Source organism: Loxodonta africana, chromosome 7 (genome assembly GCF_030014295.1).
Source record: "Loxodonta africana isolate mLoxAfr1 chromosome 7, mLoxAfr1.hap2, whole genome shotgun sequence".
Taxonomy (NCBI): domain Eukaryota; kingdom Metazoa; phylum Chordata; class Mammalia; order Proboscidea; family Elephantidae; genus Loxodonta; species Loxodonta africana.
This window is the reverse complement of record NC_087348.1, coordinates 68,015,551-68,029,094: the sequence shown is the minus strand read 5'-3', so window position 1 is coordinate 68,029,094 and position 13,544 is coordinate 68,015,551. Positions and strand designations below refer to the sequence as shown.

Genomic DNA, 13,544 nt, shown 5'->3' with positions numbered 1-13,544 from the left:
CTTGTCTTATTGCATTGGCTAGGGCCACCATTACAATGTTAAACGGGATAGTGATAATAGGTATCTCTGCCTTGTTATTGATTTTAGAGAGAAAGCTTTTAACATTTCATTCACTATTTCATCATTAAGTATGACATTACTATCGTTTTTAGGATTAGAAAACTGAAGCTCAAAGAAGGCATGTAGACTCATTTTACCAAGTCAGCAGTAGCACAACTGAATTGTAAACCCAAGTTTTTCTATCTCCTAAGGTTGTGCAACTTCCATTGTACTACAGGTGCCTTTAGAACTGTGATTCTCAACCCGGGCAGCCCATTAGAATTACTTAGTGCCAAGACTTCACCCCAGACCTATTAAATTGGAACCTCTGGTGGTGGCACCCAGGCATTTGTAGTTTTGAAAGTTTCCCAGGTGATTCTAGTCATCGGAGAACAGGGGTGAGAATGACTACTCTAAAAGCATTTGGTACAATGGAGCTTGCTCAGTCTTCCATTGCTGGCTTCAGACCCCACTGTGCCTAGCAGTGCTTTGCTGAAATCTTGATATTTTTTATCTCAGCACATTCCTAGTAAGCCTAATCCAAGAGGAAATGAATTTGTTCTTAGTGATCCTTCAATGCCTCTCACAAACACCATTTGTACTCCAGATGCCTTCAAAGCATGTGTTTGACAATCTGCTTTAGGGGAAATTATCTGCTTGACAGGGAAATTGTCTCCATTTGTATTCTTAAATAATTCAATCCTTGATTTCTCTCCACCTAAATAACTCATCTCTGCTTTCTCTGCCAACACATCTCTCTCCCTAACTCACCAGCTTGCCTGCGAAACTCTTTATATGATCCTTTTTACTTACTGTTCCATTCCCTATCACATATTAATACGTGAATTTATCCACTTTACATTTAGCTTTTAATCAAAGATTCTTGTTCGTAATAAAAGAAGTTAATTGTGGTCTGAAATATATTTGTTTGGGAAATAGAATCCTCCTATAGGCCTGTTTTAGTTCTTGTATTTTCTATTGGGCCATCAGGTCTACCCAAAAAAAAAAAACAAACCTGTCGCTGTCAAGTCAGTTCCGACTCATAGTGACCCTATAGCACAGAGTAGAACTGCCCCATAGGATTTCCAGGGAGTGACTGGTGGATTCGAACTGCTGACATTTTGGTTAGCAGCCGAGTGCTTAACCACTGTACCACCAGGGCTCTGTTAGGTCTAGGTTTACCATCACTCCTTAAAAAAATACCTCATTTTAAAAAGTGAGGCTTCGAGTTCATGGACTTTATCCTGAACCTTGTCCTGATCCATTTTACACTCTGCCTTCAGATCCTGTTTCTGACCCATTAGTCATTTCTTCCATCTGATGCTTTGCCCTGTTGCTTGACGCCACACTTGTTTTTGCTTCCTTAAGCATGACCCTTACTCACTCTCTGACTCTGACCGAAAAAAAAAAAAAAAAATTTTTTTTTTCTTTTGTACTCTGGATGAACAGACCTGTACTGCCTAACTAACCCCTGTGGAGAGTTCCACCCACTTTATGGTTCCCACTTGTCTTGCTTATTTCTGCAGCCGTCAGGTATCCAAGTGGGACAGAAGGGTGAAGGAGAAGGTTTGGGATCTTTAGGTTATGCTCCCTTTTCCTTGCAGCTGAGTTATCACTGCATTTACATGAATATGTTTATTATGACCCAGAAACCAACTCCTCCACCTTTCTGTAAAAAATTAAACACGCAAAAGGATATGGGAAGTAGCAGACCAGCACCAATGATATATGATGGGCCTTTGTATACTAACCTGTGTCCTTTAGATATTTGCATAAAAGCCACCTCTGATGCTTTTCCAATAATTAGTAGGAGGACGTTACTCATAAATTTGACATGATGTTTACTGTACACTTCAGGTGCTTTACCTGTGTGGGTTCCACGGTCCCTCTTCTACACTTCATGCTTCCTGCACACCCAGGAAGATCTCAGCATTCAGTAACTCCTTCTGTGCCCAGACCCCAGATGCACCGGCCCTGCTGCCCAGGTAATGGCCAGCAGGGACCATCTTCATCACCACTTGCATCCCCTCCCATGAGGAAAGCCTGGCGCCAGGCCCAGGCCCATCCCACTCCATGTGAAAGCTAATTATCTATAAGTGCTTCCAGCAGCAATTTCTTTAGGGAAGTGAAAGTGCTTTAATTAGATTGTTCTCTTGGCATCATTCAATTTATGGCTGGTGATGAGAAGTGGGTGGCTTGGGGATAAAGCGTTTTGAAGTGGCACCAGTGTTTGAGGAAACTGGCCTTGGGCTGGGCTACTCCTGGGCCCATCATAGGACCCCACTGACCAGGCCCTCTCACCAGCTTTTCCCTCACTTGCCCTCACTGAAGGCTCTTGTGAGGGGAGCACAGGGCAAAGAGTAGGGAGACGAGGACTGGAGTCCCAGCCCTGGCATTAACTTGCTGTGTGGCCTGGGCAATCTCTTCCCCTCCCTAGGCCTCGGTTTTCTCATCCTTCAGCACACACTTCACAAGTTAACTATTGTGTGCCAGGCCTCAGCTGGGCACTGGGAACCTAGAGAAGATTCCCAGTGTAGAGATACCCTGATAAGTGCAAGGAGGAAGTCTCTGGGTGGTACAAATGGTTAATGCACTTGGCTGTTAACCGAAATGTTGGAAGTTTGAATCCACCCAGAGGAAACTTGGAAGAAAGGCCTGGCAATCTAATTCTGAAACATCAGCCATTGAAAAACTTATTAAGCACAGACTTCTCTGACAAATGGGTCGTCATGAATCAGAATTGACTCCACAGCAACTGGGTGTTTTTAGTGGCAGAACAGGCGTGAAAACTGATAAGGACAATCCAAAGCAGTAAGTGCCATACTTGAGGTTGGATCAGAGCTGCTGACACGGTGAGGGATATGGAGGTCAACCTGGGCTGGTGGTAGCTTGCTGGCAGCAGGCTAAGTGGCATGTCAACAGCATCAAAGCCAACATCCAGGGAAACTGGCCTAAATGACAGACTACTAAATAGAAAAATGGGCAAACCACATGAACAGACAACTCATAGAAGAAGAAATCCAAATGGCAAAACATGGGAGAATGAAAGCATATGATAAGACTCTCAACCTCATTAGTAAGTGGAGACATGCAAATTAAATTAAAATTTTATACTTGTCAAATTGGCAGAAATTTAAAAGTCTAGGAATACCAAGTGTTGGCAGGGATATGGAGTTAGGTGAGTTTATACACTGCTGTGGGAATATAAACTGCTACAATCATTTTGCAGAACAATTTGGCAATACCAGTGAAGTTAAAGATGTGCAGATTCTATGACTTAGGAATTTCACTTCTAAATTTAGACCCCTAGAGAAACTGGCACATGTGCACCAGAAGACATTTAGAAGAATATTTATAGCAGCTCTGTTTATTATAGCAAAATCTGGGAATCAACTCAAACGCCCATTGAAAAGAGAATGCATAAATTAACTGTGACAGAGTTATACGATGAAATACTATACAACAGTGAAAATAAACTACAGCTACATGCAACAAGAGGGAGTTCCACAAACATAACATTGACTGTATGATACCATTAATGTCAAGTTCAAAACCTTGAAAAAGTGAACAATATATGCATGTAATAAAACTCAAAAGAAAACCAAGGGATAGCCACAACAAAATTCAGGGTAATGGCCCATTCAACAGGGGAAAGCAGAGGGCTGAGATCAAGAATGGCACGCAGGGGGCTTGACTGGTTTCATTTTATTTCAAAACCTGAATATTAGGCATACACATATACACATATAAGTGTTCATTTTATTATTTTTATACCTTAAACATTTGCTACGTATGCATTCAGATATGTGTTTGTGAGTGTGTGTGTATATGTGTGTGTATATATGTATGTATGTGTGTGTATATATATATACATATATATACAGTAGCCCCCCGCCCCCCACCCCTTATCCGTGGTTTCAGTTTCCTGTGGTCTACTACACAGTCTGAAAATGTTAAGTGAGTACTGTGATGAAATCTTGCACCATCCCACTCTGGGGACCATACTCCATTTGCATAAGTTTTATTATGTAATATTGTTATAATTGTTCTATTTTATTATTACCTGTTGTTGTTAATCTCTTACTGTAACTAATTTATAAATTAAGTTTTGCCATAGGTATGTTTGTATAGGACAAAATATAGTATACGTAGGGTTTGGTATGTTTGTGGCATCCCCGGGGGTCTTGGAATGTATACCCCACAGATAAGTGTACACATATATATGTGTATGTGTGTGTGTATATATATATATATATATACACAGTTGCTAACGGAGCCCTGTTGGCGAAGTGGTTAAGAGCTCAGACTGCTAACCAAAGGTCAGCAGTTTGAATCCACCAGCCGCTCCTTGGAAACCCTATGGGATGGTTCTACTCTGTCCTATAGGGTCGCTATGAGTTGGAATTGACTCAATGGCACACAACAACAACAAATACTAAGAACAACAAATTATATATATATATATATATATATATAATATGCACATACAGACGCACATACACACACATATAATTTGTTGTTGTTAGTTGCCATCGAGTTCATTTCCGACTCATGGCGACCCTAGTACAAAGGAGAACTGCCCCATAGGGTTTTCAAGGCTGTGAACTTTTGAAAGCAGATCTCCAGGCCCTTCCTCCAGAGCACCTCTGGGTGAGTCTGAACTGCCAACCTAACCTTTCGACTAGTAGTCAAGTACTTAATCATTTGTGCCACCCAAGGACATATGTATATGTTGCTGATGTTAGACGAATCTTGGCTAAAAACAGAGAATACTGGAAAGATGTTTACCTATGTTTCATTGACTGCACAAAAGGATTCGACTGTGTGGACCATAACAAAATATAGATAATGTCACAAAAAACGGGAATTCCAGAGCACTTAATTGTGCTCATGAGGAACCTGTACATAGACCAAGAGGCATCATTTGAAAAGAACAAGATACCGTGTGGTTTAAAATCAGGAATGGTATGCATCAGGGTTGCATCCTTTTACCATACTTACTCAATTTGTATGTTGAGCCAATAATCTGAGAAGCTGGGCTGTATGAAGAAGAATGTGGCATCAGGATTGGAGGAAGACTCATTAACAACCCGCATTATGCAGATGACCACACCTTCTTTGCTGAAAGTGAAGAGGACTCGAAGCACTTTCTGATGAAGATCAAAGACTACAGCCTACAGTATGGATTAAGCCTCAACATAAAGAAGATAAAAATCCTCACAACTGGGCCAATAAGCAACATCATGATAAATGGAGAAAAGTTTTAAGTTGTCAAGGATTTCATTTTGCTTGGATGCATGATCAATGCCTATGGAAGCAGCAGTCAAGAAATCAAACAATGTATTGAATTGGGCAAATCTGCTGCAATGTTGCTAGGTGCCATTGAGTTGGTTCCAAATCATAGAGACCCTATGTACCACTGAAGGAAACACTGCCTGGTCCTTCACCATGCTCACAATCATTGTTATGCTTGAGCCCATTGTTGCAGCTACTGTGTCAATCCATCTCATTGAGGGTCTTCCTCTTTTCTGCTGACCCTGTACTTCACCAAGCATGATGTCCTTCTCCAGGGACTGATCCCTCCTGAGAACATGTCCAAAGTATGTGAGACATAGTCTTGCCATCCTTGCTTCTAAGGAGCATTCTGGTTGTACTTCAGTCCATGATATATTCAATATTTTTCACAATTACCACAATTCAAAGGTGTCGATTCTTCTTCGGTCATCCTTATTGTCCAGCTTTGGCATGAATATGATGCGATTGAAAATATCATGGCTTGGGTCAGCTGCACCTTAGTCTTCAAGGTGACATCTTTGCTTTTCAACACTTTAAAGAGGTCCTTTGGAGCAGATTTGCCCAATGCAATGCATCTTTTGATTTCTTGACTGCTACTTCCATGGGTGTCGATTGTGGATCCAAATAAAATGAAATCCTTGACAACTTCAATCTTTTCTCCAATTATTATTATGTTGCTTATTGGTCAAGTTGTGAGGATTTTTGTTTTCTTTGTATTAAGATGTAATCCACACAGAAGGCTGTGGTCTTTGATCTTCATCAGTAAGTGCTTCAAGTCCTCTTCACTTTCAGCAAGCAAGGTTGTGTCATCAGCATAACACAAGTTGTTAATGAGTCTTCCTCCGATCCTGATGCCCCATTCTTCTTCATATAACCCAGCTTCTCAGATTATTTGCTTAGCATACAGGTTGAATAAGTATGGTGAAATGTTACAACTCTGACGCACAGCTTTCCTGACTTTAAACCACACAGTATCCCCTTGTTCTGTTCGAGCAACTGCCTCTTGATCTATGTAAAGGTTCCTCATGAGCACAATTTAGTGTTCTGGAATTCCCATTCTTTACAATGTTATCCATAGTTTGCTATGATCCACACAGTCAAATGCCTTGCATAGTCCGAGAGGTCTGTTGCAATAGACCTCTTAAACGTGTTGAAAATCTAAGATGTCACTTTGAGGACTAAGGTGCACCTGACCCAAGCCATGGCATTTTCAATTGCCTCATATGAATGTGAAAGCTGGACAATGAATAAGGAAGACTGAAGAAGAACTGATGCATTTGAATTATGGTGTTGATGAAAAATATTGAATATACCATGGACTGCCAGAAGAACAAACAAGTCTATACTGGAAGAAGTACAGCTGGAGTGCTGTTTGGATGTGAGGACAGAGAGACTTCGTCTCATGTACTTTGGACATGTTATCAGGAGGGATTAGTCCCTGGAGAAGGACATCATGCTTGGTAATGTAGAGGATCAACAAAGAACAGGAAGACTCTTGATGAGATGGATTGACACAGTGGTTGCAATAATGCGTGAAACATAGGAACAGTTGTGAGAATGGCACAGGGCGGGGCACTGTTTTGTTCTGTTGAATATAGGGTCACTGTAAGTCAGAACTGATTCAATGCCACCTAACAACAACAACAACACATACACACACACATATATATACACTCTCTTGAAGGGATGATATATTTCATCATTAATAAATTGCCAAAAAATATCTGAGGCATAAAAAAAAAAAGAGGAGAACAAGAGAATCATTCATGGCATAAGTAGACAGGCCTCCACAGATCCTCTTCTGTAGGAAAGCAAAGGGCAGAGAAAGGATCAGTGTCCACATCCAGCTAGAGTCACTTACAGGAATCTGGGGAATTTTTGTTCCTCTGCTGGCTGTTTCGCCAGTGCTTCCCTTTGCTCAAGAGGTCCCCTCATCTGGAATGCCATGCATCTGCCTTTACTCATCTACAGTGTGTCCTCAAGTCTTAGCTCAAGCTTTACTCTGTTACATTTATTCTCTACTTGCTGAAAGTCTAATATATGTCAGGAGCACCACATTAGAGAATCACATGGCAGTAGTCTCAGACTCAAAGGAAACATATGTGGAAACAGGTGCCTGGGGACTGTCTGTGATAAACCTATCTGGATGTGCTTAATAAAAGGCAGCAACTTGATGGTACATAAAAACCAGCTGTGGACCTTATTAAAAAGCAGATTTCCACCCCACCCCAGAGATTCTGATCGAGTAGGCCTGGGTGGGACACAGGACTCAGCTTTTAAGAAACCCTCAGGTGAAGTTGATGCAGCTGGTTCACAGAACCCATATGGAGAAACAGGGCCCTTTAGTGTGATTGTGATCATTAAGGTTGTGTGTCAACTTGGCTGGACCTTGATTCTCAGTAGTATAATGATGCAATCACTTCCATGATGAGGTCAGATATAATGTGATCACCTCCATGATGGGGTCTCCTGTGAGCAGCCAATGAATTGAAAGGGAGTTTCATTGGGGGTGTGAACTGCATCCAGTATAGGTGGACTTTCTGGCAAGGGCTCACAGGCTTTTGCTCACTCTGGATCCTGCAGCTGGCTCCTGTTCATCTGATCTCTGGTTCTTGGGACTTGAGCTAGCAGTTTACTTGCAGTCTTGCCTGCCAGTCTTGGGTTCACCATTCCCTGTGGCTACATGAATCAGGAGAAGTCTCCACCTGACCTATAGATTTGGGGTGTTCCAGCCTCTACAACTTTGTGAGCCATTTCCTTGATATAAATTTCTTTGTATAGATATTTATACACTTACTGGTTTTGTGTCTCTAGACAAACTGTTTTTCACCACATTAACAAACTGGTTAATCCACCCCTGCTCTTCTACTTTATGTAATGATTGTCTATGGGTATGAGTTACCTCACCCACTGCAGGCGGCAGTCTTCTCTGGCTCACCTCTGTATACTCTCGCACTAGCACAAGGCCTGGCACATGCTGGGTGGGTTTGCAGAGCAGCATTCTGGGTTGAGGAGCAGGGCTGGGACTCAGTCAGGACTTGGGTGGCATCAGGTCCTTGGGGATGACCAACTCTAGGTGTTCAGACTGGCCTACCTCTGAGCATGTGTCAGGAAGCGGGGAAGGATACTGGTTTGAGTATGACCAGCATCCCCAACTGGGTCAGGGAGCAGGGAAGCAACCTTGTCTTCATCCAAGATGAGATAGTTGTTGTTAGTTGCCATTGAGTCATCTCCAACTCGTGGTGACCTTTTGTATAACAGAATGAATATTGCTCAGTCCTACACGATCTTCATGATTGTTGGGAATCAGACAATGTTCTGTTGTTATCCATAGAGTTTTCAGTGGCTAATTTTTGGAAATAGATTTCCAGAGCTTTCTTCTTAGTCTATCTTAGTATGGCAGCTCCATTGAAACCTGTTCACCATGGATGACCTTGCTGGTATTTGAAACACTGGTGGCATAGCTTCTAGCATCATAGCAACACACAAGCCACCAGAGTGTGACAAACTGACGTGAGAGTGGTGGAAGATGAAATTAGGAACACTGAATTGATTAGAGACCCTGTAACTCCTTAGCAACAGCCTTGGTCCGTGCTGGCAGGAGAAAAAGTGATGAAGGCCAGACAGGCCTGAGAGGTTTCTTATGTTGTCAATAGAGCTCCTTCCTGTTTCTAGGCCCAGAACAGCCCCCCTTCCCTTCCCTCAGCCCACATGAAGTGAGGCCTATCTCTGAGGGCCTATCAGTCAAATACCTGGCATGAATCCAGCCCTGTCAGGGCTGCCTGGCTGCTGTTTTTTTCCCTTTAATGAAGCACATCCAGGTGACTTTTATTGCGGACAGTTCCCCAGGCTCCTGTTTTCACATTTGTCTCCTTTGAGTCTGAGATGGCCAAAGGCTTTTGCAGTTAATGGACCTTATAGCTCCCAAGAGCTATTTAAGGGAGGCACACAGACTCAGTGCCAATAATTAGTCAAATGAAACACAGGCCTCTGGAGAGCCACTGGAGCTGAGTGGCAGGAAGTGAAGGCATAGAGATAGGTGCCTTAGGCCTGTGGTGGGTGTGAGGAGCATCTAGACAGGCCTCTCCTCAATTCTCCTCTCCCTGGTTCTTCCCAATCCCATCCCTGCCTTCCACTCCTAAGCTGAAAAGGGCTGCTTGGCGCTTGGTGACTGGGTATTCAGGGTGGGTAGTGTCCTGGGGCATCTAGGGGGCTGCTGAGCTAACCTTGACAAGTTACAACTCACCCGACCCCTTTTCTCCAAAAAAGTCTAATCTACTGACCCTTAATGGAGACTGACATCTGAGCTCAGGTGTGACTTTTCAGAAGGCCATATAATGTTGTGTTCAAATCCGTGAGCTTTGAAGCCAGATCATTTGGGTTTAAGAATTTTGAAGTTTGTGAACTGAAGCAAGCCGATTAATCTATCTGTGTCTTAGTTTCCTCATCTGTAAAACGGGAATAATGATAATACCAATCTCAGAAGGTTATTGTAAAAATTAAATGATATAACCATATATGTACAGTACTTCAGTTGGCGCCTGGCACACTGGGAACATGCGATAAGCATAAGTTATTATTATTCCGTATGAGGGCAGTGGTGGTTCGGTGATAGAACTTGCCTTCCCTGTGGGAAACCCGGGTTCCATTCCCAGCCAATTCACCTCCTGTGGAGCCACCACCTGTCCCTCAGTGGTGGATTGAGTGTTGCTATGACGCTGAACAGGTTTCAGTGGAGCTTCCAGACTAAGACAGTCTAGGAAGAAAGGCCTGGTGATCTACTTCCGAAAATCGGTCAATGAAAACACTATGGATCACAATGGTTCCATCCGCAGCTGATCATGCAGATCGCACAGGACCAGGCACTGTTTCCGTCTGTTGTGCTTGGGGTTTCCACAAGTCAGGGATCAATTTGATGGCAGCTAACAACAACAACGACAATTATTATTCCAGGAGCAGCTCCAAGTGGGGCAGAGCTGGGAAACTGGAGTCTGTATCTGGCATTCACATCCCACTATGCACAGGTTTGCTCCTTTCAGGTTGGGCAGAGAGAGCAGGGTCTCCAGGGAAGCATCCCTCTTTTTAAGGGGGAGGATGGTAGAGGACAAGATGGGGAAGGAAAGATGTTGAGCTCAGCATGCCGTTAAGTCCAAGGAAGGGAGGAGCAAACCAACATTTCTTGAGCATCTCTTTTGGACCAGCCGTTGCCTGCTTTATCTCCTTTAATCCACCAACACCCATTGATGGATAAGGAAACAGAGTTTCAGAGAGGCTAAGTGACTAATGCTAAGTCATTTAGCGAGAGGGAGCCAGGATTAGAGCTCAGGTTGTGAGATTTCTAAGTGACTCTTCTTTCCACTACATTTTGCTGTGGTGGATGATCAGGGTCTAGCTCCTGGACACTTGGCTGAATATCTTCTATCCAGGAAGCCATGGGAGGTCATTGCTCTCTGCTGAAGCCAAAGGACAGGCATCCAGGTTGCCCCTGGTGCCACACTGGGTCCTGGCCTATTTTGGAAATCCAAGACTGGGCCATGTTGGGGTGGGAGGACTTAAGTCTCTGTCTCATTACTCCCATGAGCAGTGGTGCTCTCCCAGGATGCACACAGAAACTCCCTCTCTCTGACTGCAGGTGGATGGTGTTCTGTGCTTGGCTGACATCCTGACTGACGATAGCCACCCAGAGGCCACACGGGCTGAGGCTGCGGCTGTGGTTGCCCAGGTCACATCCCCACACCTGCCCTTCACCCAGCACCTCAGCAGCTTCCTGGAAAGCATGGAGGAGATCGTGACAGCCCTCATCAGTGAGTCGTCTAGTGGGAGGGGACCACTGGGTGAGAGAACCAAGTCAGAGTTGTCTTTGGGAAGGGCCAGGAAGTTCTGCCCATTGTACTCCCAACATTTCCTTGTAGATGACCACACTGGCTGAAATCCCACCCTTAAAGTAGCACCATCGGGGTTTGAAGAACTCTATTGCCAAGAGTCTCCTAATAAAATGCAGGCAGCCCTCTGAGAAGCGCCTTAAATTGTGGTCAGGTTGAGATTAATTGGCCTTTCACAATGGAGTTGGGACAAGCCTCAGGGCGGCAAATCTTCTCTGAGATTTTGAGGTTCAGATCCTTGACCAGAGAGACTCTGTTGGGCTTTATTCTTTAAGCTTCAAGTTTATTGCACTCGGTGAATCTGACAGCAGTGACAGGGGCAAGTGGCTTCTCAGAGAGCACCAGCTCACCACAACCTGCTGCCTGAAATCCCTCCACAAAAGCATGAGAGCTTTGACTCTTTCTTCTAAGTTTCTTCTTCAGACATAAGCACTCGTGGCAGAATTGTAGCCGGATATCTAGGATATACTGTTCCTCCAGCTTTCCTTTGAAAAATTGCAGAAACTAGAAGGACTATCTGGATAAAAATCCTCAGGAAACTTGCTTTTCAAACCATTTCCTTTCTTTTAATAATGCTGGTGGTGCTTTGTGTTTCTACTTCTATATTCCTATCTTGTTGAAAATGAATGGAAATTATAGATCAGCTCGTAGAGTCACCAAACCAGGGCTGGGGTGATCTGGAATAGCTTAAATGTAGAGACAGCCTAGAGCACTGGATTAGGAGTCAGGACACTCAGGTTTGGGTCCTGAATTTTCATTCATCCATTCAACAAATAGCTGTTGACCGGGAACTTTGTGCAGGCATTCTGTGGGGTTCTGACACCTGCTTGCCACATCGTTTTGTGAAGCTCACTTTCCAATTTTCCTATTATATTAAACAAGGGATTGGGACCATTGTCTCTAAGGGCACTTCTAGCTCTACAATTTTAAGATCTGTAAACTCTTTGCACATAGGCAACATCAGTTAAGTTGACTTTATTGCTGATTCCTGTCACTAGGGTGGTGGCACCCACAGACCAGGCTGGGTGAAATCAATTTTTCAACACTCATATTTATTCAAAATTTTGGAAACACAGAAGCCAGTAGCTGGAAGTTTTGGTTGGCAGGAACTCAAGAGACCATAAAGTTCAATGTCCACTCTTTACAAGAGAAGAAACCTAGGCCTATAGAGGTTGAGGAACTTTCTCAAGTACAGAAGACAGTGTCAAGGTTCACTTATGCTAGGAGTCTCATACTCAAAATACCCACAAGAGCCATGTAGGAAACATAAATGAATTGGAGAGGGCCAGATGAAAAAAGAAAATAAAGGTTTGGATCTGCGTGGAACTGAAAAGCATATGCATTGACCATATGGGGGCGGCAACTAATTCTAGTAGATAGTTGCCATGTAGGAAAGACCCAGAATTTCAAAGATGAGCCAAAAATCTTAAATTTTCTAGAAAAATCTTCCAATTTATAAATGTTAGCAAGTAATCAAGCAAATGAACCAAAACATACATAGTCCAAACGACTTTTTACTATTGCATCATACCTATTACTACTTCTTTGTCCAGGCTGGACTTCTCCCTGAAGGTGAGGAGTCTCCCTATATATTTTATCTGGATGAAGATGCATTGTGGAGTCCACTCAGACTCAGCAGATAAGCAATATCTTCTGGGCGGGAAGCCAGACCTCTGTTCTTTGGTGGGAAATGGCCTCCAATTTCTTGCCATTCCCTGGAAATATTTATAAATGAGTCACTGGAATCCTCAATTTAATCTTCCTAACACACTCCGGGTGATTCGGATTATACTTCTTATAAATGTGCACTGAAATTAAAAGGCACTTAGATAGTTGTGTTAATAATCGCTGTGTTGGCAGCAATGGCCACTTCTGCATGAGAATGAGAGTGGGTGTTGGGACCCAGACAAAATCTCTCAGCAAAATGGTCCAACGAGTCACATGATCTCACTGCAAGCCCTGGCTCTAGAGAGGTAGCCTGGAGGGGGCTGGCTAACCCCAGTAGTTCCCCAGAAATCAAAGTATCAGGCAGGCATTCATTGGACAAGGGGATCACAAAACCAAATCAAACCAAGCCCATTGCCGTTGAGTCGATTCCGACTCATAGCCACCCTGTAGGACAGAGTAAAACTGCCCCCATAGTGTTTCCAAGGAGCAGCTGCTGAATTTGAACTGCCAACTTTTTGTTTAGCAGCTGTAGCTCTTAACTATTGAGCCACCAGGGCTCCAAAGGGAATCATTGTTGTCGTTAGGTGCTGTCAAGTTGGTTCCAACTCATAGTGACCCTATGCACAACAGAACGAAACACTGCCCAGTCCTGAGCCATCC

The 13,544-nt window shown here is 43.5% G+C and overlaps 1 protein-coding gene across 2 annotated transcripts in view; it reads left to right on the top strand.

Moving 5' to 3' along the window:
* The window catches only part of INSC (INSC spindle orientation adaptor protein), a 175,059-nt gene that overhangs the window by 129,432 nt on the left and 32,083 nt on the right, over positions 1-13,544 (top strand). For both annotated transcript variants that reach the window (XM_003411992.4, XM_010592210.3), the window contains one exon: positions 10,967-11,138. In XM_003411992.4, coding sequence (XP_003412040.1) covers positions 10,967-11,138 — 172 coding nt within the window. The remainder of the gene's footprint in view (positions 1-10,966; positions 11,139-13,544) is intronic.